General features: G+C 43.4%; 2 protein-coding genes across 10 annotated transcripts in view; one reads left to right on the top strand and one right to left on the bottom strand.

Annotated features, from left to right (window-relative positions):
- Positions 1-15,932, top strand: part of SIN3A (SIN3 transcription regulator family member A) — a 111,271-nt gene extending 95,339 nt beyond the window's left edge. For 8 of the 9 annotated variants that reach the window (XM_068275704.1, XM_068275705.1, XM_068275706.1 and 5 more), the window contains 3 exons: positions 1,231-1,325; positions 13,787-13,985; positions 15,085-15,932. In XM_068275704.1, the coding sequence (XP_068131805.1) occupies positions 1,231-1,325; positions 13,787-13,985; positions 15,085-15,315 (525 nt within the window). In that variant the 3' untranslated portion in view covers positions 15,316-15,932. The remainder of the gene's footprint in view (positions 1-1,230; positions 1,326-13,786; positions 13,986-15,084) is intronic. The other variant, XM_068275707.1, reaches the window with a different exon arrangement.
- A 9,848-nt stretch (positions 15,933-25,780) lies between these two features.
- ANXA2 (annexin A2) overlaps positions 25,781-27,408 on the bottom strand; it is a 45,364-nt gene continuing 43,736 nt past the window's right edge. The window contains exon 13 of the mRNA XM_068275697.1: positions 25,781-26,004. Coding sequence (XP_068131798.1) covers positions 25,945-26,004 — 60 coding nt within the window. The 3' untranslated portion in view covers positions 25,781-25,944. The remainder of the gene's footprint in view (positions 26,005-27,408) is intronic.

Here is a 27,408-nt window from a genome sequence, read left to right as displayed (position 1 = left end):
ATTCCTGAAAGGGATATGGAGGCTGCCATATATATTTCCTTTTAAACAATACCAGTTGCCTGGCTATCCTGCCTCTCCTATGCCTCTAATATTTTTAGCCATAGACACTGAACAAGCATGCAGCAGATCAGATGTTTCTGACATTGTCAGATCTGACAAGATTAGCTGCGTGCTTGTTTCTGGTTCAGACACTACTGCCATCAAATAGACCAGCAGGGCTGCCAGGCAACTGGTATTGCTTAAAAGGAACTAAATATGGCAGCCTCAAAATCCCTCTCAATTCAGTTGTCCCTTTAAGCCCTGTGTGCAAGCTAGACAATCCTGGGCTGAGAATCTGGCATTCATACAGCTGCCCCACAGTAGAGTTTAATGATCCACCTCCTTGGCAGGTTATTAAATGGCAAGCCGCCGCTAGCAGCATGGCTATGGATAGAACAATTAGGGCCAATGCACACCAAAAAACACTAGTGTTTGAAGAGGTTTTTCAGAGTGATTCTAGGCAGGTTTAGAGAGAGATTTTCTAAACCTGCCTAGCGTTTCTTGGAGCATTTTGGTGTAGTGTTTTTATATTTTGTTACAGTAGAGCTGTATCTGAACAACTACTGTAACAAACGCTTGGAAAACCGCTCTGATCTAGCGTTTTTCAAAGCAGTTTTCCACTTTCTTATACTTAACATTGAGGCTGAATTGCCTCGGAAATCGGCAAAAATGCTGCAGGACCCGAGTTTGCGTTTGTGGGAAAAACTCTTGGTGTGCACCAGCCCTTAGATGGTCTTTAATGTTTATAGCATTGCATAGTTCTATAATCTACACCATCCAATAGATATACATAAATGGGTCTTTAGAGCAGCCAGTATGAATGGCCGATTCTGTAATCATATGATTAGCACTAAAATGTATTACTATTACTGTGCAACCAGAGACGCACGTTTTTTTTCTCTTAGTGGGTATGGAGTGATAGCATGTAAACAGTTCCCAGTGTTTTCTAACCAGCTAAGTGTTGGTACCCAGACAAGGCCTGAATCAAAAACACCTCTGTAATGCTTTCCATTATACTGGCCAGGTAAGTACATGCCTCTCGCTGATTTTCTAGCATCTGTAATGAAATATATCTAATATTCCCTCCTTGACCCTCCTTCGCTGTGATCTCTCTATTCTCTGCATGCTGGTTGTGGTTCCTGGCACTTTGGGCTCTAGCACTAATTCTGCAAACATTGTCTTCTCTTAAAGCGCTGGTCGGACTATGTGGAAAGATACATGAACTGTGACTCCACTTCCCCAGAGCTGAGAGAGCATCTTGCACAGAAACCTGTTTTCTTACCCAGGTGAGCTTTATGATCAGATGGCGGTACCAGGTGAATTATCTCTCATGTAAATATCATCCTCTAATCACCACCTGCGTGTTAATTTTTTTCCTTGTCTCCTGCTATGTGTGTTCACATTCTTGTTAGACTCTACCACCTCTGTTGGGAAGTTAATCCAGTAATCAGATCTTCCTCACATTAAGTCTGACCATTCCAGCCTTCAGCTTGTCCTATTCCCTTTTGTTTTGTTGCGCTACCATACACTGCTCTTGTAGCACTATCCAGGGCTGTGTAGTCAGTACAAAAATCATCCAACTCCTCAGTTTATGAAACCTCCGACTTCAGGTACCCAAAATTGCTCCAACACCTTATGCTGGGAATACACAAGATTTTTAATTCGATTTACTGTCCAATCGGTTTTCTAATCGATTTCCATTCACTTCTAATTTTTGATCGTTTTTGTGATCAATCTCTCATAGATCGGACATGTCAGAAATCATCTTTCGAACCATCTATCTGCCAAATATCTCATGGTTTATTCCCAGCATTAATCTTATACTTACCAGGAATTGGAACAGAAATGGAGACTCCTCAGTTTATTGAAACCAGAGTCTGATTTCAACTCTAGGAACCCAAAATTGCTTTGACTTTGACTCCACAGCACTGGCACTAGCAATACTTTCAGGTTGAGCCAGTTCACTGGGTCATAGTTCATAGCAAAACTGACTGACTCTGGAAGGAGGATTAATTAACTTCCTGCTCTGATGTCTAAACATTGTTCTAATTTAAAGGAAACCTGAAGGTGTACATGTAAATAAGGCTTTAGGAAATTTGACTTTGGGTAAAGCCCAGAACCTTCTCACCCTGCTCACGTAAAAGTCCAGTGGCATTCCCCCTCCAGGCCGCTGTGGGCTCTGGGGTAAAATGTAATTTGGCTGCAGGGCAGGCGCTTCCATATGGGCAAAGAGGGCATTTGCCCTAGGGCCCCAGCACCATTAGAGGCCCAATTGTGTCCCCCTCATCCCCCTAAATCGTGCTACCCTCAAGGCAGAGGCCCCTCCAGCTCCACCCGTGTGCGTGCTGTTCCCCCCCCCCCCCCCTCACCCCTCCCACAGCGTTATAGAGCTGATGGGAGACATGCAGCACAACACACACTGACCTGCTGCGAGTTCCAAGCCAAGCAGGTCCGTTGGTCTCCTCTGTAGTGCCGATGTTCTCCACTTCCTGCTTCAGCGTTTGGGCTCTAGTGCATGATGTAAGAAGCAGGAAGTGGAGAACATCGGCACTACTAGGTAGACCAACGGACCTGCTTGGCTTGGAACTCGCAGCAGGTCAGTGTGTGTTGTGCTGCATGTCTCCCATCAGCTTTATAAGGCTGCAAGAGGGAGGGGGGAGGAGGGGGGCGTTGGTGGGAGCTATTGTACTGGGGGGAGGGGGAGACATTAAGGGCACATATGGCTGTCTATCATAGTGAGGGAGGGAGACATAAGGGGCCCATAAGCTATTATAGTGGGTTGGGAGGGTTAGTTAGGGGCATGTAAAGAAACAAGAAAATGGACACCAAGGCAGCAAATAACCTATTATATAGTTGGATGAGCTATACACCCATCATAAATTCATGCAAAGTGCATAGAAAAAATAGGAATAGGAATCAATGAATATGAATTCCTACATGCACCACGTCAGCAAAAATTAATAGCAAGAGTATAGAAAATAACTGGCTCTTGGGTGCATGCAAGAATACCTTTTATTCTAGAAAAAAATATATATATTTACTATACAAAATCACATATCATCAGACATATACAACATATAATACATAGACTATCTTTTAAAAATAATCACATATCATCAGACATATACAACATATAATACATAGACTATCTTTTAAAAATAGAGATCTCGAATCTTATAAAAAAGCCATCTTGCTAACACCCACAAACAAGTCTCCTAGAGGCTGCAGTCATCTATTGTATCAAAAATTGCACTAATCTGAGCAAAAACTTCTTCCATGTGTGGAGCTGCACTCTATAAACCCCACAAAAGAGTGAAATTGAGTTCCTCAAGGTGTGGCCACAGTTGATGTCAAACTTGAGATAATTCACAAGCCACGAAGTACAGGCCTCAGACCTCTCATATTGCCCATTGGACTCAGTCGCAGTCTCATGCAATGCATAAAGATAACAGATGTCAACAGATGTTGGTATTTTGGACTCAATCACAGTCCCATGCAATATATATGGAGGTTAATAGGTCTCAATAAATTGGACTCAATCGCAGTCCCATATGATGTATTGACAGATCTCTGTCGTCCCTCAGATGCTTATTGAGACTTCAGCTTATCATTTCGAGCATGCAGATAGGCAAAGAGAAGCAGAGCAAGCAAAGCCATGCAGGAGTAGTGATATGCAGCCAATCAATGTCCATATATAGGAAAAATCACTTGTAGCATATAGATGTTAGCATAGTTCAAAATATATGTGCCATCATAGTTACCACACCGGCTGAAATACGGTTGGCAGATCAAGATTAGTCCGAGGGTAGCTCTGAGGTGACTCTGGGGTGTAGCCGGTGGCAACAGACGCTTCGCATCTGACATGTTTCGCCGTCCGCCATGACGGCCTCTTCGGAGATAAGCGTCTGAACTTCGAGCATGCAATGCGGCAGATATTTAAGGCGCCCCGCGAGAACCGCCCATCTCCCCCCTCTCACCACTCAGCCAATCGGTGGACACGGCGGAGCGTAAGCGCCGGTCTCCGCCCACCACCACCACACAGCGGCAGAAGTGCGTGCACCAAGCGCTCCACAGTGGGACGCAAAGACCAATTGTGCATTCAAGGAGCTCATTAAAGAACATGTTGGTGACATTGGGGGGGTGTAACTTCAGATCCCCCATCTCGAGACACATTAGCCTGACACATAGGGGGGACCCTAGTTTTGTTAAATTTGTGGGTCTGGACAGAGTGCACCCGCATGAGAGAGGGGGGGACGTAGATAGAAGTCTTTTACAAATTGAAGTGGATTTTTACACTTGATGCAACTAGGTGCATAGGGCTTAATGATGCTGAGCCAATTGGCTGAGCGGTGAGAGGGGGGAGATGGGCGGTTCTCATGGGGTGCCTTGAATATCTGCCGCATTGCACGCTAGAAGTTCAGACGCTTATCTCCGAAGAGGCCGTCATGGCGGACGGCGAAACATGTCAGATGCGAAGCGTCTGTTGCCACCGGCTACACCCCAGAGTCACCTCAGAGCTACCCTCGGACTAATCTTGATCTGTCAACCGTATTTCAGCCGGTGTGGTAACTATGATGGCACATATATTTTGAACTATGCTAACATCTATATGCTACAAGTGATTTTTCCTATATATGGACATTGATTGGCTGCATATCACTACTCCTGCATGGCTTTGCTTGCTCTGCTTCTCTTTGCCTATCTGCATGCTCGAAATGATAAGCTGAAGTCTCAATAAGCATCTGAGGGACGACAGAGATCTGTCAATACATCATATGGGACTGCGATTGAGTCCAATTTATTGAGACCTATTAACCTCCATATATATTGCATGGGACTGTGATTGAGTCCAAAATACCAACATCTGTTGACATCTGTTATCTTTATGCATTGCATGAGACTGCGACTGAGTCCAATGGGCAATATGAGAGGTCTGAGGCCTGTACTTCGTGGCTTGTGAATTATCTCAAGTTTGACATCAACTGTGGCCACACCTTGAGGAACTCAATTTCACTCTTTTGTGGAGTTTATAGAGTGCAGCTCCACACATGGAAGATTTTTTTGCTCAGATTAGTGCAATTTTTGATACAATAGATGACTGCAGCCTCTAGGAGACTTGTTTGTGGGTGTTAGCAAGATGGCTTTTTTTTATAGGATTCGAGATCTCTATTTTTAAGAATAGTCTATGTATTATATGTTGTATATGTCTGATATATGATATTTTTTTTTATAGTAAATATATATATTTTTTCTAGATTAAAGGTATTCTTGCATGCACCCAAGAGCCAGTTATTTTCTATGCTCTTGCTGTTAGGTAGGGGCACATATAGCTATTGTACTGGGAGGAGGGGGAGACATTAAAGTGAACCTCCAGACTAAAAATCGACTCAGCAGAACTGAAAAGGCCTGGTGTTTAACAGTTTCACAGCATCAGAACTTTGTTTCTCTTATACAAGCCTCATTTTTAGCTGCACAGAAGAAAACTGCCCGGGCATTTTTCCCCTGATGCTGTGCAAAGCATGATGGGATTTCTGATGTTGTTGTTCTCGTTCTTCTGTTTTGGTGCAATTTTTTTTTTTTTACATTTTGAATTTGACATTTGAAGCCTAGCGCGTGCAGCTGGGAGAGGTTATCAGGACACAAGACAGTTGAAACTGTGTCTCATGCTCCCTGTCACCTCCTTTTCAACCAAAAAGATGGCTGCCCCAATGAATCACAAACATTTCCCTGTTATTTTAAAACAGGGTGGGTAAAAAATTATATTACCTATCTATTCTAATTAACATAACTAATGTAACTTAATGGCAGTATGTTTGTTTAGGCTGAAGTTCCCCTTTAAAGGATACCCGAACTGACATTTGACATGATGAGATAGACATGTGTATGTACAGTGCCCAGCACACAAATAACTATGCTGTGTTCCTTTTTTTTCTTTCTCAGCCTGAAAGAGTTAAATATCAGGTATGCAAGTGGCTGACTCAGTCCTGACTCAGACAGGAAGTGACTACAGTGTGACCCTCACTGATAAGAAATTCCCCTTTTTTTTACCTCTGTCTTGCTCTCAGAAGCCATTTTCTGCTAGGAAAGTGTTTTATAGTTGGAATTACTTATCAGTGAGGGTCACACTGAAGTCACTTCCTGTCTGAGTCAGGACTGAGTCAGCCACTTGCATACCTGATGTTTAACTCTTTCAGGCAGAGAAAGAAAAAAAGGAACACAGCATAGTTATTTGTGTGCTGGGCACTGTACATACACATGTCTATCTCATCATGTCAAATGTCAGTTCGGGTATCCTTTAAGGGAACATATGGCTGGCTATTATAGTGAGGGGGGGGGGGGGGGGGAGAGACACAAGGGGGCCATAAGCTATCATAGTGGGAGGAGGGGGGCACATGGGGCCCATATAGCCATCATAGTTGGGGCGGGGGGGGGAGACATAAGAGGCCCGCCCATATGGCTATCATAGTGGGGGAAGGGGGATATTACGGGCATATATGGCTATCGTAGTGGGGGGAGGGGTGGACATTAGGGGCACATTTGGTTGTATTGGGGGGGGGGACTCGCCAGAGGTGATTGTCAGTGGGGCCCCCCAGTTACTCTTGCCCCGGGGCCCCAATGTAGCTAGAACCGGCCCTGTTTGGCTGACAGCCATTGCTGGCGTCCCAATGCTGCTGTTTATCGTAATTTGGGCTCCGTCTTTTGACTGACCGCCACAATAACTGTAATTCACATTCCAGCCTATGGCGGTGCCTGGTGCACCTAAATTTTCAGTGCTGCTTTGCCTGACTTGACCTAAAGTGAGAGCAGGGCCGGATTACCGACCAGGCAACAAAAGCAGTCGCTTGGGGCCCCCATTCAGAGTCAAAGGGGCCCCATCAGCACATAAACCAGCCTTCACCATCCTGTCAGCGGTGGCTAGATGGTATAATTGTTAAAGGGACTCTGAGCAGTGCAGTAACTATGGAAAGATGCATATCATTTTAAAGCTCTCTTTCTCCTCTTTCCAATAATATATAAACCACCGCCCTAAGCCTTTGAGTTTTCGCTATTTTCGCGATTGAAATCGCGGCCACTGTAATTTCGATCTCGAAAATAGCGAAAACTAAAAGGCGTAGGGTGGCAGTTTATCTATCATTCGAAAGAGGAGAAAGATCTTCAAAATGATATGCATCTTTCCATAGTTACATTGTATTACACAGGACGACTTTTCTCCAAAGTCGGCAGCTCGATTCAGCACAATGCAATGAAATATAAGGAACTCGGGGGGATATAATTACAAACATCATGCCGGTAGGTGTGAGGATGTAATTAATTAGTTGTGGGTAAGCTTAACCTCCCTGGCGGTATGATATGTGCGGCTGCGCGGCCGCGACAGGGTTTTTTTTTCACTTTTTTTTTTTTTTTTTTTAAGCATGTAGCTAGCCTAGCGCTAGCTACATGCTTATCCCCCCCCCCTCCCTGCGGCGTCCCCCCGTACTCACCGATCGCCGCCGGCACCGCTTGCCCATAAGGAAATCCCGTTCTGAACGGGATTTCCTTGAGGGCTCTCCCCGTCGTCATGGCGACAAATGGAGTGACGTCATCGACAACGCCGACGTCATGACGTCACAGGGAATCCCAATCCACCCCATAGCGCGCGGGGGGGGGGGGGGGGTCTGTATCGCGGCGGGTAGCGGCGCGGCGGGCGGCGGCGATTAGTCCAAACACGCAGCTAGCAAAGTGCTAGCTGCGTGTTTGAAAAAAAAAAAATATGCAAATTGGCCCAGCAGGGCCTGAGGAATCCTCCGCGGCGGCTTACCCAGTGTCCAACACGGGGTTACCGCTAAGGAGGTTAAAGGCATACCCACAGGCACTGCTCGGAGTCCCTTTAAGGGCTCTTCCTCTGACACAGGAGACCAGGGTTTGAATCTCGGCTCTACCTGTTCAGTAAGCCAGCACCTATTCAGTAGGAGACCTTAGGCAAGTTTCTCTAACACAGCTACTGCCTATAGGGTGCATCCTAGTGGCTGCAGCTCTGGCGCTTTGAGTCCGCTAGGAGAAAGGCGCAATATAAATGTTATTTGTCTTGTCTTGTCAAATGATGCCGTGCGCTGCTGATTGTCTTTAGAGGTCCCCCTCCTGCTACTGTGCGCTCTGCCGCTGCCCACTCCTCCCTCCCTTCCCACAGAGAGCCACAGCTGCAGCAAGAATGATAGCAGGCAAACACTCACTCACCTATCCATAATCCAGACGATAGAGATCCCGCCATCTGAAACCCATCTGTCTCTTCTACAGTGCAGCCGCTCGCTCTGAACTTCCTGATTCTCAGATCAGACAGGAAGTAGGAAGTAGTAATAGTAGTAGTAACAGAGCGCCAGCACTCTAGAGGAGACAGATGGGCTCCGGATGACGGGACCTCTATTGCTTGGATCGCAATAGGTGAATGTGAGTCATCTGGTGCTGTCATTCTCCCCTGCTGCGGCTGCCTTCTCTGCTGGACTATCGTATTCACTGGGATGAAGGCTGCATGGTGGCTGTCTAGTTTGGGAGGAAATCGGTTGTTCAGTGGTGGGGGTGGTTATGTAATTCTGTCTGGGGAACGGCTTCCGGTTTGGCGGTGTCCAGAGCTTTCTGCTATTGCCAGGCTGGAGTTGCAGGGGGAAAGTGCTGCTGCTGTGATATCTGGCACCCTCTTCACAGGGGTGCCCCAGCCCCTGAGTGCAAATGTCCCAGCCATTCATCTCTCACTCTGCATTTTGCCGCTGCTATTCCCTGCATTGTGCACCCACAGAGGAAAGCGGGCTGTTGCCCATAGCAACCAGTAGCTCGGCTGCCCCGGTGTGTGCGGCATGTTGCTGTGCAGCTGCATCTTCTGATTCTATTACGACATGATGGGGGGGCCCAAATCAGTTACTTTGCTTAGGGCCCCATTTAGCCTTAATCCGGCTCTGAGTGAGAGGCATATGGAAGCTCCCATAATTATTTCCTTTTAAGCAATACCAGTTGCCTGGCAGAGTCCTGCTGTTTTCTTTGGCTGCAGTAGTGTCTGAATTGCACACCTGAAACAATCATGCAGCCAATCTAGTCAGACTTTAATGAAATGATGGGTCTATGGCTAAAAGTATTGGAGGCAAAGGATCAGCAGGACAGCCAGGTTATGTGCAATGTTTAAAAGGAAGGAACTAGAACATCCTCCATATCCCCCTCCATGCTTTACCTACTGTTAATTTTTTTTCTGGGCTGTCCTGGTGGTGTGATCGGCTCTGTCACTGTACAAGCTATAGTGTACCCTAGGCAGATTCCTACTAAGAGGGAAGCCTCTAGATCATCCAAAAGTTTCCTGTGTTGGCCTCTCCGCTGCTGTGCTCAGACTGCCAGAATGTATCTGACAAGTGCTTGTCAGATATGTTATTGTGGCTGCATTCCCCTCCATGTAGGATTATGGCTTCACCTGCGCAGAAAGCTGCATATGCTCGTGGAGCAGCTCTGCACTACTACACAGACTTGGCTGCACTCGCTCGGGGGTAGAATGGCTTCCAGAGGGTCCCGAGCAGTGATGGTAGTCTCAGAGGACAAGGCAAGCCTGGAGGATCTAGAGACTTCCCTTTACATAAGCAATCATTTATTCTTATTATTGGGGGGGGGGGGGGGGGTTCCTCTTTAAATCTTGATTTTATGGAGCTTAATTATTTTGCAGACACACAGTAACCAGCAGAGCAGAAAAATATGGCTGCTATTCAGTTTTACTGTTTAACAAAGGGCATTATACAGCCAGGAACAAAGGATAATTATGTAGTGCTTTGACACAGGAATAGAAAGTTCCAGCAGCATCCTCCTGTGTATTTCACAGTGGTGTGCAGCTTTCTGGGTTGGCAAGTTCTAACTCCCCCGTCTTGTGCTGTGTTTTTACTGGCATTATTCACGTTACATCACGTACGTACCCATTCAGTTTAATGACATTGGCTAATTGCAAGACCAAGCCTACATGTTATGCCAATTGGATTGCTGTAACCATGACGCATGAAGAGATATAAAGGAAGTGCCACCTGCTTCTGATGGTGGCTTAGGAGTTCATTTTGGTACAAGGATGTGCATCCACCATGCTTGAAGAGGTCCATTAAAGAAAAATATACATAAATGCCTCCAAAAATGACATACTATCAGGGACTGGAGAAATAAAACCCAGCTGCATGAAAATGTTCAAACAATTTTTCATGAATCTTATCTGTGGTTTTGGTTCGAAGTAACTAGTATAACGTTATAGGCAACAGCACTAGTTTGTTTCAGGGGGAAAAGAACCGTTTAACAGTACTCCTGAGTCTTGTTGATTGGTTTGAGGAGAATCTGTTTACTGTTAAACCCTGATGTAGGGCACACCGTGCCCGAAACAAGCTAGTGTCATTGCCTATAACTTTATACTAGTTACTTCAAGCCAAACCACATATACCGTATTTTCCGCCGTATAAGACGCACTTTTTCTCCCCAAAAAATGGGGAGAAAAATTCCCTGCGTCTTATACGGCAAAGGCAGGGAATCCCCGACATATGGACGCCCGCCCATACGAACCGCCGACCCGCCGTCATTGGGGATTCCCTGCCTTGCCTGTGTGTCTGCGTTCCCCCTTGCCCCCGCTTGTCTATTCCCCCCTCCTGTGTCGCCGGGTCCCCCACAATGTAAGAAGCGGCAGAAGCTTACCTCCTCCATCTTGCCCGCGGCGATTGAAGACATCCGGCTCCTGTGTGCGGCTTCCTCTAGTGCCGGCTGGTAATGACGCGTAATTGATGACGCGTCATTACAAGCCGGCACTAGAGGAAGCCGCACACAGGAGCTGGATGTCTTCAATCGCCGCGGGCAAGATGGAGGAAGTAAGCTTCTGCCGCTTCTTACATTGTGGGGGACCCGGCGACACAGGAGGGGGGGGATAGACAAGCGGGGGGGCGTGGGGACACCTCACAGCGGGACACAGAATGGATAAGGACACTTGGGGGAGACAGGCGGACACTTGGGGGAGACAGGCGGACACAGGAGGGCACCATTTGGGGGAGGTCATGTACAAGACGCTCCTGAAATATGGACGCACCAGGTTTAGTTTACATTTTTTTCCCTGGTTTTTGCCCTCTAAACCTGGGTGCGTCTTATATTCCGGAGCGTCTTATACGGCGTGAAATACGGCTATCTACTTCATGAAGAATTGTTGGATCTGTTTGAATATTATTCATGATCTTTCTAATACAGTCATTCAGTCTTCATGAATTTTATGAATCAATCCTTATGGAAGCAACATTTTTGTATATTGTGCAATAATGTGGAAATTTTATTTCTGGACTTCAATATATTTTTGTGGGGTTTTGAAAAGTGTATAATTTTTTCCCCTTTTTCATTCAACGGTAAAAGGAATTTTATCCTAAGCATAAGCTATTCCTTAGACAACGGACAGCAGGTGGCGCTCTTTCCACCACTTGACATTTCTAGAGCAGTGTTTCTCAACATTTTATTTGTATGTACCCCTTTTAAAGCCCTGTACTCACCAAGTACCCCCTAGCACAGTAAACATTATCACAAGTACCCCTTGACAAATATATATTTAATCGTAATACATGATAATTATTTCTTAACAATTTCCAAGCATTTACTATTGCTTTTAATTAGCTAAAACACTAATTTGGTGTTTAAACAAGATTTATAATTTTCTAAAACTCTAAATTTGTTATTCTTGGTTAATTATATCAAGCCCGAGTACCCCCTGGAACCTTCAGAAGTACCACCTGGGGTACGCGTACCGCATGTTGAGAACCTAGGTTCTAGAGGATGCTGTCCTTTTAAATGTAATACAGTGTAGAATCTCAGTCACGTGGGAGCTATGGGAATTGGTATATGCCGAATAGATGTAGTTCTGGTTGCTTGAATTACTATTTAAAATAAAAAAGCCTATTTACAATAGCTCTATACCTGCAGCGTAAACTTTGTTCATGTTGAAATACAGTAGTTGAAAACAAAATAAGGCCAATTCAACTTAACACAGGAACTCCAAGAGAAGAGACCGGGCACCGTCTTCAAGTGTATTATAAGCTCTTTTATTTATTTATTTAAAGCATCAGAAAGACAAAAAGGGCAAGTCTGTGTGACGTTTCGAGAGGCGACTGCTCTCTTTCTCAAGCTGACAAGCCCTCTGAATACAATCCGCCTTAAATAGTCCTTGCTCCACTAGGGAGCCAATCAAAATGGTCTGGACGCCCTGTCAACCAATTAGGTTAAGTTCCTGCTTGTAGGCCTTCCCATCTGGTGGAGGACCTGATGGGGAACTACATCTATTAATACACTCCAATAATTTTAAAGTGGCCAGTGGCCACTTTAAAATGATTGGAGTGTATTAATAGATGTAGTTCCCCATCAGGTCCTCCACCAGATGGGAAGGCCTACAAGCAGGAACTTAACCTAATTGGTTGACAGGGCGTCCAGACCATTTTGATTGGCTCCCTAGTGGAGCAAGGACTATTTAAGGCGGATTGTATTCAGAGGGCTTGTCAGCTTGAGAAAGAGAGCAGTCGCCTCTCGAAACGTCACACAGACTTGCCCTTTTTGTCTTTCTGATGCTTTAAATAAATAAAAGAGCTTATAATACACTTGAAGACGGTGCTGGGTCTCTTCTCTTGGAGTTCCTACTTGCTGTTCCTGGAGACAGAGGGACAACGACCAAAAGCACGTCGCATCTAGATGGTTGGGTGCTGCCTGTAACTATTTGTCTACTACTAACTTAACACAGGTTTAGAACTGTATCACCTACTGTAAAAGTAGCTTTAGACATCCTGCAAGGCCAGATTTTTTTTTTCTGGTTGCTTGAGAGTTCTGATTAGCTGAGTTCTGGGTAACCGTTTACTGTAACTTCTACTTGCAATGCAAAGAACATGGAGGAGCACTTCCTAAAATTTCCCTACAAATTGGCAACAGCTCACAATACTGCTGATGGCAGAAGAGGGAGTGCAATTATCAGACTTCTTTGCAATCCCTCCTATGCTTAACCAGTATTGTGAGTAGTTATTGCCCATTTTGTATTCTTGCCTATTGTTGGATTTTAAGATTAACTAATGGAAGTGGTAGTTTTTAGGAATAAGCCCAGAGGATTGCAATGAAGAATTGTGGAATATGTAGGAGCAGAGTTGTGTGTACCTATTTTGCATGGGAAGGAGGTTTGGTTAGTGATGAGGTTAATGGCGGGTTAACTAGGTGGCTTAGGAAAAGATCAGTTGTCCTGAAGGACCGCAAAAACTGGGCATCCGGTGCTGTACTATAATTGGTCAGTCATCACTAGAATGTGCCTGTTTAATCAAAGACATCCAATCAGTTCTCATGGTTTCATGTCCCTGTGCATTTGGCAATAAGCACCCTCGATGTATGCTTATTTTTTTCTTAAAATTAAAAAAAAAATTATTTCAAGAAAGAAATTGGGCATGATGCGCTATGCGAGAAGCCACAGCTCCAACTTTGGCAAGAGAGGAAAATATCAGCCAAGTATAAATGCATGCTACTTTCTTGGTCATTTTGCAGCTATCTTTTATTTTGCATATTTAGCAGCTTTTATTGGGTTCTCTGTCAAAACGGACCTAGAAAAATTTAAATATGTGTACTATACAAAAACTGAACTAATATATGCAAATTTTGCTTCCACAGGCTAATGGGAGCTGTAGATAAATTAAGCAGCAGCTTTTCCATGTTAATCAAATTTCCTTGTCTTTACTGATGTGTTCTCCCCTTCTGTAATCTGTAACAGGAACTTGCGCAGGATCCGGAAGTGCCAGAGGGGTCGGGAACAGCAGGAGAAGGAGGGGAATGGGAAACGGAGCCTGGAGAATCTAGAAAGTCTGGACAAGCTGCAGTGCAAATTCAAGCTAAATTCTTACAAGATGGTGTATGTTATCAAGTCTGAGGACTACATGTACCGTCGCACAGCTCTGCTCAGAGCACAGCAGGTAATAAGTACAGCGATGTATGTGTACTCTGGCTATGTATGGAAAGGATTACTGATCTCCAGGTGGGCATGCATGCACAAAGCATAGTGTGATATAAATCCATATATGGATTCATATTGATAAAAAAAAAAGCCTGGGGCTGCATATTTATACATTTAGCAACCTATGCATGGTGTATATATCCATGAGGAACATTTACTAAAGGAGATGTGTATTAAAGAGCATGACAATTGAGCAACACTCACAAAATATTCTAGCATCTTCACGAGTTTGACATGAAGATGGCTTATCCACACATAGGCCTGTGCCTAGAGTGACAGAAGGGGGGGGGGGGGGGGGATGGCAGTTATCAGGAGTCAGGCTCAGGTGGAAAAAATACAAGCCAGGAGCGGTAACCCCGAGCGTGACTCGTGGTAGCCACCGGCAGAACTGTGCAGAGCATAGCGTGCAGTGGGCATTTTCTCTCTCCTCCCCAGGGGAATCAGATGCCAGCAGCCATTCTCCTTCCTGTCCTCTGAGTCTCTGCATCCCTCAGTTGAGATCGCAGTCTGTTGTCATGTCAGCAAACTGCTATCTCACTACAGACTTACAGCGCCACCCGGAGGATGGGGAACTGCAGTGCTGGATCCCACGGAGGTGAGAAAGTGCTGGGGCTGCTGCAGATCTCTCTGCGATGTTGTTGGTTTTTTTTTGTGTTTTTTTTAATCCCCAGGTTTTAGACTCTAAAAGCCTGCAAAAAAAATTGCACCGCTTTTAGACCCTAAAATCTGGAAAGAATCAGACCGCCAGGAGGGGTTAAGATGCAGGGCAAAAGCACACAAACACACCCAGCTGGACTGCAGCTGCCCTATCTGTGTATATTGCAGGTGGCTACTGCCTCGGTGTGGACATTGAATAGTCGTGATCAGAACTGAGCAGCAGCCTGTCACTTTCCTCTCCCGGCTTCAGCGCTGAACCAGCCATATGAGAGGCTGAATCGTGCTCACACATTGGATTGCAGTCTGAAGCTCCAAAACTACTTTCATACGTTTTTTGTGAGTGTTTACCGAGAATGTAAATACAGATAATCTTTCCTTCTTTTTATTGCTGTCCTCTCTAGTCCCATGAGCGAGTCAGCAAACGACTGCACCAGCGCTTCCAAACCTGGCTGAACAAGTGGAATTTGGAGCATGTGAGCCGGGAGATGGCAGCGGATACCAGAAAGTGGTTGATGGGAGAAGGGGTAGACGGTATGGTGCCTTGTGCCACCAGCCGGGACTCAGAGACCCTACATTTTGTGGACATCAACAAGTACAGAGTAAAATATGGACCACCTTTTAAAGCACCATAAAATAGTGCGACAACCAGCCTCTTTTTTTTCTGAACTGACTGAACTTGTCGAGGCTCATCTGAAGCTACCAATCTTTAACCTTAAAGAGAAGGATCACTGGCAGTGGTGTGACTGGGCCTTTAGAGGATGAATTAATCTCTTCTGCTGCCAGAGGAGCTGCCGAGAGCCTTTCTGGCACAAGAATGGGTTTAGCGTTACTGAAAAGCTCCTGCCAATCTCCCCACCAGTAGTCATAGCAGACCTCCTCTTATTTCTGATGTGTAAATACAAGCGTGTAAATAGCGTCATCAACAGTCGTCCCATCCCGTACCCATTTCTTTATTTTATAGCCAGCACTGTCTTACTTTTATGTTCTGTTACCTATCTTTGTAACATAGTGATGGGGGGAGGGGACATCTGGAAACCACAACCTCCTTTATTACTGTTTCTACCAAAGGGAGTCTATTGAGAGTGTGGTTTATATATAGAGCTACAGTATACGTGTAATCACTCTGTCCCAGCCCCTCCTTGCTGTATTTCTGTCAGTGTGAGTGTTACAGATATTATCTTCTATTCTCCTATCCTTTCTCCTGACCCCTTTTTTTAAACAGTGTAAATAAAGAAAAGGTTTGGTATGACTGAGTTTCTGATAGGTCATTTCACATATCGCACTCTAAATCGCTACACCTGAGATATTGCTAGCATCTTTTCATGTATTCCACTAAAGGCAAGTAGTGCATTGTAATGAAATATATATATATAGGACATTTTATAAAGAGGCCAACATTCTGCTGTAAATATATGTATTTTTATTTAGTACGAGAAATGTGTAATTTTTTTTTTAATTGGTTGCATATGAACAGAGTGTTCATTTATTTGGAACGTTATCTTCTGGTTTACTGGTAGTATTGCTTGGTAAACACAGCTGTAGGTCTGTCATGGTAAAGGATTGTGTTTCTCTGCATGAGAAAGTGGAATTCTAAGCAAAACAATTTTTTTTTTGATATTTCACATTTCCAAGCCATGAAAGAAATCTGTATTTCAAAATATCAGGCGTAGTACTAAAAAAGAAATAGTGGGTGGGCTATGGTGATAGCGCTATTTCTTACACAGCAGGTTCAGTGTAGTGGTCTGCAAGTGTATATTGAAGAAGGCTTGGGCATGATTATTGGGGGAGCATAAACATATCCATATCAATGAGTGGACGGTCTATTGAAGAGCACCAGTCTATTAAAGCAATCAGGTCACAGGTTGTTTGTTATGCCAGAAAATGAATTATTCAGAATTGTATTTTGGGTTTTTTTACTGAAATGGCTAAGCAAAGCAACATGACCATTTCAATCTCTGTAATTTTTCAGAATGACCATTAGTATCATTTCACCTATGAGCACCCTAAGGTATGCAGCCCAGGAGAAAATGTTCATTTTTAGTCAACTCAAATTTTTATCTAGATTTTCATAAAGTAAGAAGGAAGATCTAACAAAAGAATGTAACATGTTAGTGCCTCATCTGGTAGAAGGGTCTTTTCACCCTTAAACTGTTGCGTTCTGTCGTAACAAACAATATTATCGCATCTTATGTTTCTATGGTATGTTCATATAGGGGTGCAGTGTGCCCTGTCAGTAATGTACCACATACTGTGTATTTACTGGACAATGTTTGCGTCTAAAGTGGCAGTGAAGCACACTTTCCTAGTACTGTAGTCTTCGCTGTATGGTTCTCCTGCAAGTCTAACTAGTTTGCACAGTTTGAAAGCACTCTTACTGGTAAATTCTTATAGAAGGGCTTATTTCCCCTGGGAGTTGCAGCAGTTTCTGATTTAGGTACAGCTCCTATTCTTCTGCGTAGCCACAGCCTAATTGCTAAGTCGTGCCATGCATGACTTTGGATGGCATGCTGCAGATTTATGCAGCACACAGCCTAATCCTGATTTATACTGTAACGTGGCTTGCCCTCCAGATTCGCACTGAAGCCATGCTCCCAGATAGGCCGTTTTTCCTTGTGCAGCTTGCATGTGGGGAAATGCTGCAAATCTGTAGCTAGTGGAAACGGGCCCTAAAGGGCTCATTTTGCTTCAGTGCTGTAAAAATAAATCCACATACACACTAGATTAGCGATCTTGAAAGGCAACAGTTTCATGTACGAGTGCTGTACAGAAACACTGTTTGTTTGCCTATTCTATGGAGAGGGTAGCTGACAGGCAGTGAACAGGTGAGCAATATCCTGCAGCATGGAGGAGAAAAGGACATGATGTGCTCATTCATTGCTAGGGCAGAAAACTATCATCTCAGAAACCGTTCCACATAGAACTATAGGAGTAGCTCAGAATATCTACCAGATGTCTGACTAGTCTTTATTGTCTAGGTGTACCCAGTGCTCCTAGCTTCTCTATTTTTTTTTTGTTTATTTTTTTTTTTACTAGGAATGATCAAGCAGATGTAAATATTTTCCTCCTTGCATTCAAATTTCTTGTATCTCATTGATCATCCCAATTTTTTTTTCAGTTTTTTTTTTTTTTTTTTAATAGAAACATGTGGTTTATGGTCCAAATTGCCTCTCTCTGGCCCGTTCATTTCCATTTTATGGTCAATTGGTTTGTAATGGGCAAATATTCTAAGATTTGTAGTCAATGAAAGCAGTCCAGGCTGTGGAGTGAGATGGGTGACTAAGGTGGGTGTGAAGATGATTGAACCTCCCTCACACCCACCTCAGTCACCCGTCTCACTCCAGTGGCAGCATGCTGTGCACTGTGTGTGCTGACTTTTAAATGGAATGAGTCAATAAAGGACTAAGCATCTGATGACCGTGCCAGGACTGCTTTTCATGGACTACTTTTACTGTGTCCTGATTTCCACTACTATGGCCAAGAGCACATCCAATAGATGTTGCAGAAGTAAGACTGGCAAGTTTTTTTAATGACTTATACAGAGGTAGAAGCTCTGCAAACCCGCCATGTGCTGAGAACTCTGCTCTCATATCTCACATGTGTCAGAGATCTGTTGCACATCTTACATTTTTGAATTCTACATAGATAGAAACTTGTGTAAAGGGATGGTAATAATCTTGGCAACATTTGCATGTATTATAGAATACCTATTTTTATCAGTTACAAAGCTGAGTCTAAGCTTGGCATTTTTGAAGAGGTATTTAATTACGTTAAAATAAGTGTTTGATTTCAGAAAGCAAATTTTATACGTTAGAACAATATTACTCAGGTTATTGAAGGAGCACTGTCTAGCATCTTTCTTGCATTTCTTCAGACACTAGCCTCAGGTAGGTAACATAACATTATGATGTAAGCAAACCGTATTGTGTCAGTAAGCACATATCTGCCATGTTCAAATCTTTGAGTTTGTTATCCAGCCACCACTTTGCATAACCCAATTGCATATCAGCAGAAAAAAAAGAGACAGCAGTTTCCTGAGCTGACGTGAATGGATTTATGAGCTTTCCTTCGAACTTCAAATGTAAAGTCTTAAAGAGACACTGAAGCCAAAAAAAATTATGATATTATGATTTGTATGTGTAGTACAGTTAAGAAATAAAACATTAAGATCAGATACATCAGTCTAATTGTTTCCAGTACAGGAAGAGTTAAGAAACTCCAGTTGTTCTCTATGCAAACAAGACATTAAGCTCTACGACTTTCAAAGTCGTGGAGAGGGCTGTTATCTGACTTTTATTATCTCAACTGTTATTGAACTATTTCTCTGCCAGAGAAGAGGTTATTAGTTCAGACTGCTCTGAAAGAATCATTTTGAATGCTGAGTGTTGTGTAATCTGCACATATTATAGAATGATGCACTGTTAGAAAAAACACTATATACCTGAAAATAAGAATATGATCTTTTCTTTGCTGCTAATCTTCTAATTATTCATAGTACACAACTAATTCACTATATCATTTTTTTTTTTTCGCTTCAGTGTCTCTTTAAGTAACCTTAATGAACTTTATTAGATTACCATATTAGTTGAATAACTGCTGAATCTCCTTTCCAGACATGGTGTGTATGAGGTCAAAATCTGAGTTGATGCAAGAGTATGCAATTTTTTTGTATGCAAATGTAAACTGCTTAAAAATGTAACTAAAATCCTGCCAAAGCAAAATTGAATTTCTCAGTTTCCAACCTGCCCAAATGGAACTAAAGTCTGAGAAAATGGATGGCCTAAGGTTGGAATTATCCTGCATCAACTCAAATAAAAAAGTCACTTTTTTAAATTTGATATTAATCCTACAGGAGGCTGAAGGTGGTGAGTTCACCACCTGTCCCTCTTGGCAGTGGTAAGCATGGGCATTGGCTTAAAAAATGTGAAAGTTTTATTAAATTCAGTTCACACTATAGGTGCTGTCTCCTCACATCCAGATAGCACCAGCTCTGTGGCCTAGTGCAGTGTTTCTCAACATTTTATTGGCATGTACCCCTTTTAAAGCACTGTACTCACCAAGTACCCCCTAGCATAGTAAACACTATCACAAGTACCCCTTGACAAATATATATTTAATCGTAGTACATGATCATTGCTTCTAAACAATTTCCAAGCATTTACTTGCTTTTAATTAGCTAAAACACTAATTTGGTGTTGTTTAAATAAGGTTTATCATTGTCTAAAACTCTAAAATGTGTTATTCTTGGTTAAAAGGTTTATCATTGTCTAAAACTCTAATGTGTTATTCTTGGTTAAGCATATTAAGCCGAGTACCCCCTGGAACCATCAGAAGTACCCCCTGGGGTACGCGTACCACACGTTGAGAACCTAGGGCCTAGTGCACACCAGAGCGGTTCGGCAGCGTTTTTCGATCCGCTTGCGGATGTGGAAACGCTTGGGTAATGTATTTCAATGGGCTGGTGCACACCAGAGTGGGAGGCGTTTTGCAGAAACTCATACTCCCGGGCTACTGCAGATTTTGGATTGCGGAGGTGTTTCTGCCTCCAATGTAAAGTATAGGAAAAACGCAAACCGCTCTGAAAAACTGCAGTTCAGAGCGGTTTTACAGGCATTTGTTACAGAAGCTGTTCAGTAACAGCTTTACTGTAACAATATATGAAATCTACTACACCCAAAACGCAAAATGCTAGGTGAAACGCTACAGAAAAATAAGAAAGTTTCAAAATCTGCTAGCATTTTGCGGATCTGCTAGCAGGTTTTGGTGTGCACCAGGCCTGTTAGTGCAATAGCCCGCCTCAGCAAGGTGAGAATGACAAAACTCTCCCTCATTTTCCAAACAGTTTGTGTTTTTTTTTTTTTTAACTGAACAACCTTTCAGAATTGAGGCTAAGGTGTGGAGGAGAGTTGCATGTGGTGGATATACTGTATGAAATATCACACAATGAACACTTGCCAAATACTATTGAAGCTACTTTTTAATAGCTAACAGAATTTATCATACAGTTCTAAATTTGGGAAGGGATGTCATGGTTCAGTCACTCTGCTTCACTGTAATTTAGTACTGATGCGTATGTGGCTCACCCAGCATCCATCAGTATAAGAGCATTACTGAGAGCGACAGAGGCCAGAGGAATTGCAGTTTGATGTAAAGAGCCAAGTTACTACTCACAAACCTCATTGCTGTATCACTGCTTGCACATTAAATGTTAGTTTTAGATGTGTTTAACCACTTGATGACCACAGTGGTAAACCCCCCTAAAGACCAGGCTAATTATTGCTAAAATGGCCACTGCAGCTTTAAAGGGGAACTGAAGTAAGAGGTATACGGAGGCTGCCATATTTTTCCTTTTAATTGAATACCGGTTGATTGGCAGCCCTGCTGGTCTATTTCTCTGCAGTAGTATCTGAATAACACCAGAAACAAGCATGCAGCTAGTCTTGTCAGATCTAACTTTAAAGTCTGAAACGCCTGATCTGCTGCATGCTTGTTCAGGGGTTGTGGCTAATAGTATTAGAGGCAGAGGATCAGAAGGGCTGCCAGGCAACTGGTAATGTTTAAAAGGAAATAAATATGGCAGCCTCCGTATACCTCTTCAGTTCCCCTTTAAGGCCAAACTGCAGGGCTGCACAACACAGCACACGAGTGATTCCCCCCACTAACAGAGCCTCTGTTGGTGGGGTCTGATCGCTCTACAGTTTTGTTTTATAAATTTTATTAAATTTTGCTTTTTTAATTTTCCCGTTTCCTCCCTCCAATCAGGGTGATAAGCTGACATAGGCTTCAGCCTATGTCAGCCAATCACTGCCTAGCCTATGGAGGGGATAGCTGTGTCACACGGCTGTCTCCAGTGCAGCGCTGTACATGTAGATGGCAATTACGCCGTCTAACAGTCTCCCGAGTGGCAATTGCCTTGATTGAAGGTGGGGTGGAGCTCCGCTCCCTGAGCAGGAGATGCCTGTGTGCGATCTCCTGCAAAGTGCAGCCCCAGGATGTGATGCCAATTGGCGATAGGCGGTCCTGGGGCTGCCGCCGTGGTCATGCCCATTGGTGTGAGGCGGTCTTAAAGTAGTTAAGGCTAGGTTCACAGTGGGACGTTGCGAAGCTGTTATAAAATTTTGTAATTTCGCTTACCACACTGCAATAAGAAGTCTGACATTCAGTGTGTTAGCATTATGCTAACACTGCTGCAGTGAGTTGCCTCTAAATGCACACATTACTAGGTACAGGAAAACATATTTTTCATGGATTCTGCTTTACTGTACTTATTTTATGCAGTGGTAACAGTTTTGTTTCAAGTTTACAACACAACTTCCCACTGTGAACCTACAGTGTGCAGATTTTACATTATACAAACTGTATGTACTATATGAACAGTGTATAATACAGGTTATGCGCTATTTGTGTAACACCAATCTCTTGTACTAACTTACCAGGATGAAAAAGACCTTACAAACTAAGTCAAAACTACTCTTTTGCTGTGGTGATTACTTGCTGCTCTCAAAGGCAATGGGTGTGGATAACAGGCAGCCAAACCTGTGATTGTGCTTTAATTTATAAAAGGTTGCCATCAATTAAAAAAAATATTGTACAAGCTTACCAAATTGTGCTAAGTGTAAACTGCATGAATGGATACTATAGGTGTTCCTTCATATTACACATAAGTTATAATATTGTATCTTTAGGGCACTTTTACCTAATCTATGTAGTAGAAGAGTAAATATACTGTGAATGGATAGTTTAGTTAGCCTCTTATATTAAACATAAATGGTAAGATTGTACCATTCATGTGCACCAGCAGGTGAGAAGTAAGCACTGGAATGTGGTGTAATGTGTTCAAATAATGCAACTTTGTTTCTTTTTGTTACTCAAGGCTGTTGGGTAGATTAGAACTAGGGGAACATTATAGTAACCTTTTTTTTCCCCTTGAAATAAGTTGGTAACCCTGTTCACACCCATGATTTTATGGCTACAGTTTAGGACTTACAGGCAGCTTTAAAGGAATACTATTGATTGAAACGTGACATTTTTTTAATACTCTATATTAGTGTACACATTACCACTAGTGTTAGAGGCACTTTATTTATTCACCCAAGTCTTTCTCCCTCTAACCCTGCTTAAAAATTCATTTCTCACACAGCTCACAAATATTTCACTGTGTCACCACCTCAGATCAGCCTATTTCTCCTCATATTTCCTGCATGCTGTGTGTAACAGGTAATTAACCACTTAGCAACCCTTGCCACGCTTTTCTACGCCCCTTTAAAATTCACCTGGGGCACAGGGGCGTAGATAGGCATCTCCTGTTTGTTTTCCCACTGTGAGCGTTCGCGTGCGCGATCGCGTGCACGCGAATGCGCGGTTGCGTGCACGCGGATTTGTGGTCGCGATCGGCACCCGCTGGTCAGCCAATCAAAGTGCTTACAAGTTTGAATGAGCACTGCCGAAGCCAATGGCAGTGCTCATTCATTCAGAATGTGTGTAAACACTGAATCAGTCACTGTGCTGTTAGTTACTGAGATCACTCGTGAGAGGATCTCAGATAACTAATACAGCATTAGTGAGTGATCAGCATCAGTTAGGTTTTTTTTAAAATAAATTTTACCCCCATTAAGGGCATTAACCCTTGCCTCCCTAAAATGTTAAAATTGCTGTGGTTTTTAGGGGAAAAACCCTGTGGTAGAGAAGTGGTTAAATAAGCTGTAATATTGCTGGACTATAACACTAGTCTGTGTTTACATTTAGATTGGTTGCCTGCTTTTGATGATTTACTCCAGGCTGCATCCACTTTACAAGCTGCTGAGAGGGGCAGACCACTGTTTACAATTAGCGGTACTTGTGTATTATTCCGTCTAGCGCAGGCATGGGCAAACTTGGCCCTCCAGCTGTTATGGAACTACAAGTCCCACAATGCATTGCAGGAGTCTGACATCCACAGTCATGACTCATAAAGGCAAATGCATTTTGGGACTTGTAGTTCCGTAACAGCAGGAGGGCTGAGTTTGCCCATGCCTGGTCTAGTGCATCCGCTTGGCAGTTAGACAGGCTGAAAAAAGTCTGCACTCTGTTACTTGATCAGCTGATTCACCACAGAATCAGCTGCTGCTCCCTTCCCCACAGCTTTCCTCACGGAGTGAACGTAAAGACAAGTGTAGAAAGAAACACAATGGCATATCTATATACAGCACATGGCCACCAGGGGCAACATTTTCTTTACTTGGCTTTAGGAAAGAGCTCACACACTGCAGTACAGTTCGTCGCATGAAGAGATATTGCTTCGCTATATCAAGTTGATATGCGCAGTTCCATGACTTTCCCCGGGATATAATGAGGCGCGCACTGCAGCAGACATGTGAGCAGCAGAGCACACAGTATGAACAAGTCTTGTGCAGTGAGAGCCGGGGCCGTGGCCAGTGTCAGCATGTTTGCTATGGTAACTGCAGTGCTGCTGGCACAATACGTTTTCACCATGAAGAAGAGCAGAAGAAAAACAAAAATAATAAAGATGGTAAGAAAGAGCTGTAGCCATAGAGAGTGATTATGCTGGACTGGTCGGCACCCAACCCACATGAACTTATTCACAAAAACGGAGCATCTGCTGTTTAGATTCCCCGGTGATGAATCAGCTGATCAAGTAACAGAGTGCAGACTTTTTCAGCCTGTCTAACTGCCGAGCCCTTGCGCTAGACGGGATAATACACAAGTACCCAATTAGCATTATTAGTATCTTTATCAGTCAAGAGAAGCAAAGATAATAAACACACATGGTGATAAGGGGTTAAAGATTCTAGCAATATCAATAAGATTCTTTCAGCAAGGTGATAAACTATAAACTGAGAAGTTGATAGCAATTCCCCTGTGCAGAGACATGGTCTAGCCCTCTGGGAGCCGTCAGTATTTAGATACATTTTGTATCCAAAACTGACAGAGGATTTTACAGCTGAGAGGAACAGCTGTGTGAGGAATCAAGTTACTCCTAGTACTTGCCCTAATGTGTGCTACAACATACAGCATTTAAAAATAAATGCATACGTTGATAATATTCCTTTAACTATGTGACTGCTGTTTATCCACAATGTCTGTGTAAAGGTTGGACTGGATGAGTGTGGTTGATTTCTAAGTGCATAATGAATAAGCAGCTGTCCTAAAACTATGCATATTGGTATATATATGCACACAAATAGCTTGTTCCTATTGCTAGGATACAAATAACCCACATCTGCTTGCAATACTCTGCACCCAGGGTCCCTGGATCGTTCATGGGCCTGGTCTCTCTATAAATCGCTTCAATTTTATTAATGCAGAGGCAGTGTGCAGCAAGTATCACCAGGTGGCACCATCCTCTTACTACCTTTTGCTGTGCTCCTTTGTTGTCTGTACAGTGCTCAATGCATTGCGAGCCCATGCAAAGTATGCAGCAGATAGCGGCAATGAGAGGATAGTACCACATAGTGGTTGGCTGATGGTGTAATGGTTAAGGGCTCTGCCTCTGACACAGGAGACCAGGGTTCGAATCTCGGCTCTGCCTGTTCAGTAAGCCAGCACTAATTCAGTAGGAGACCATTGGCAAGTCTCCCTTACACTGCTACTGCCAATAGAGCGCGCCCTAGTGGCTGCTGCTCTGCTCTGGCGCTTTGAGTCCGCAAGGAGAAAAGCGCAATATAAATGTTATTTGTCTTGTCATAGTGCTTTCACATTGATCTGCGTGAGAGAGGCCAGAAGATATTGTGCCAAGGCAACCACTAAAGACATACATGTCCCACCTACTCACTAATGGCCAAACCCTTGTCTTGCATGCCTTTTCTTGGTTCAAGAAAAGCTGAATGGTGGCTGAAGCCACATTCACTGTGAGGTGCAACAAGATAAAAGTTGCATCATATGGTATGCAGATGGTTATGCATACAAAATATGCTTCACTGCAACTTTTAATGCACACATTGTGTGATATTTCAGTGCATGCACTTGCACGTACCATTACAATATAATCAAACACAACAGCTCATTTTAAACGTAGCCTTAGAAGCTTGGCAATAATGTTGACTGTAGAGAGCCATTCTGTACATAGCCAGACTATATGTTAAATAAAATACAGCAGTCAGATTATGGAAAAAAAATATATATTTCAGATGGCAGGGTTGTAACTGGTCAGTACACTGGAGGAGGGGGGGTCAGGTGACACAGGGACAACATGGCAGGGGCTCTATGCAGACAGGAGTCAGACAAGCAGTAAGGCATCTTCCAACCACGGGAGCAGGAATCAGAGTTCAGTCATCTCCACCACAGAGGTTAAGCAGGGCCCGCTGATAGTCTCCTTTTGTGTCTTGCTGCAAAGAATAAAGCAATGATCGGAGTTGAAACATCTTTTAGAAGAGCTCAATTTCAATCAGTTAATACTTTCAAACCTTATCTGGCACTGTTAAAGGGACTCCGAGCAGTGCAGAAACTATGGAAAGATGCATATCATTTTAAAGCTCTCTTTCTCTTTCCAATGATATATAAACCGCTGCCCTACGCCTTTTAGTTTTAGCTATTTTCGCGATTGAAATTGCCGTGGCCGCGATTTCAATCGCGAAAATAGAGAAAACTAAAAGGCGTAGGGCAACGATGTAGTTGTCGCCAGAAAGAGAGCTTTAAAATGATATCCATCTTTCCATAGTTACTTGTATTACACAGGACGACACTTTTCCCAGTGTCAGCAGCTCCATTCAGCAGAATGGAGCTGCTGACACTGGGGAAAGTGTCGCCCTGTGTAATACAATGTAACTATGGAAAGATGGATATCATTTTAAAGCTCTCTTTCTCCTCTTTCCGGCGACACCTAAATAGTCGCCCTACCCCTTTTAGTTTTCTCTATTTTCGCGATTGAAGTCGCGGCAATTTCAATCGCGAAAATAGCGAAAATTAAAAGGCGTAGGGTGGCGGTTTATATATCATTGGAAAGAGAGCTTTAAAATGATATGCATCTTTCCATAGTTTCTGCACTGCTCGGAGTCCCTTTAAGGTACATACACATTCAGTTGTGACTGGCCAATTTTACCACTTCCTTGTAGTATAATTTCAAACAGATATTGAATACTATGAACAGATAGCGTAGGTAATTTACATTTATAAGAGCTTATTCACACTCTGCAGGTTGCAGTGAGTTTTCATGCACTGCACATAGTGTGCGTTTTACATGGGAACATGAAAGTCTATAGACTTGTGCAGTGCATTTTAACTCGTAGGGAGTTAAACCTCATAGAAATGCACAACAACTTAAACTAATTCATGACCTTTTATTCATGCATTTTAATACATTTCAACTAGTGTGAATGAGCCCCGATTGCAGCCACGACAGCCTTGTTGTTTCAGATCTTACATCACCATTATGCTGGGATTACACCATACAATTTTCTGTTAGATTCTTAAATGCTGTGAATACACGGTACGTTTTTTATTATCAATCGAGCCGCTGATGGCTCGATTGATAATATCCGCCACATCGATTCCATGCTCAATACCGGCGGGTGGAACAATGGGAGAAAAGAGCAGAAGATTAGAAGTGCCCACGGGGACGAGCGGGAATCTATGCAGGTGCCCGCGGGGACGTACCAGTATCGAGCCAGCGGCTCAATTCCGGCACATAAACGCGCCGTGTATCCCTAGCATTACAGAAAATTGTATGGTGTAATCCCAGCATTAGAACTGACAGTGATCAATGGTTCGCTATTGAAGCATTTCTCACAAGA

The sequence above is a fragment of the Hyperolius riggenbachi genome, chromosome 3 (genome assembly GCF_040937935.1).
Source record: "Hyperolius riggenbachi isolate aHypRig1 chromosome 3, aHypRig1.pri, whole genome shotgun sequence".
Taxonomy (NCBI): Eukaryota; Metazoa; Chordata; class Amphibia; order Anura; family Hyperoliidae; genus Hyperolius; species Hyperolius riggenbachi.
This window is presented reverse-complemented; position numbering and strand designations above follow the sequence as displayed.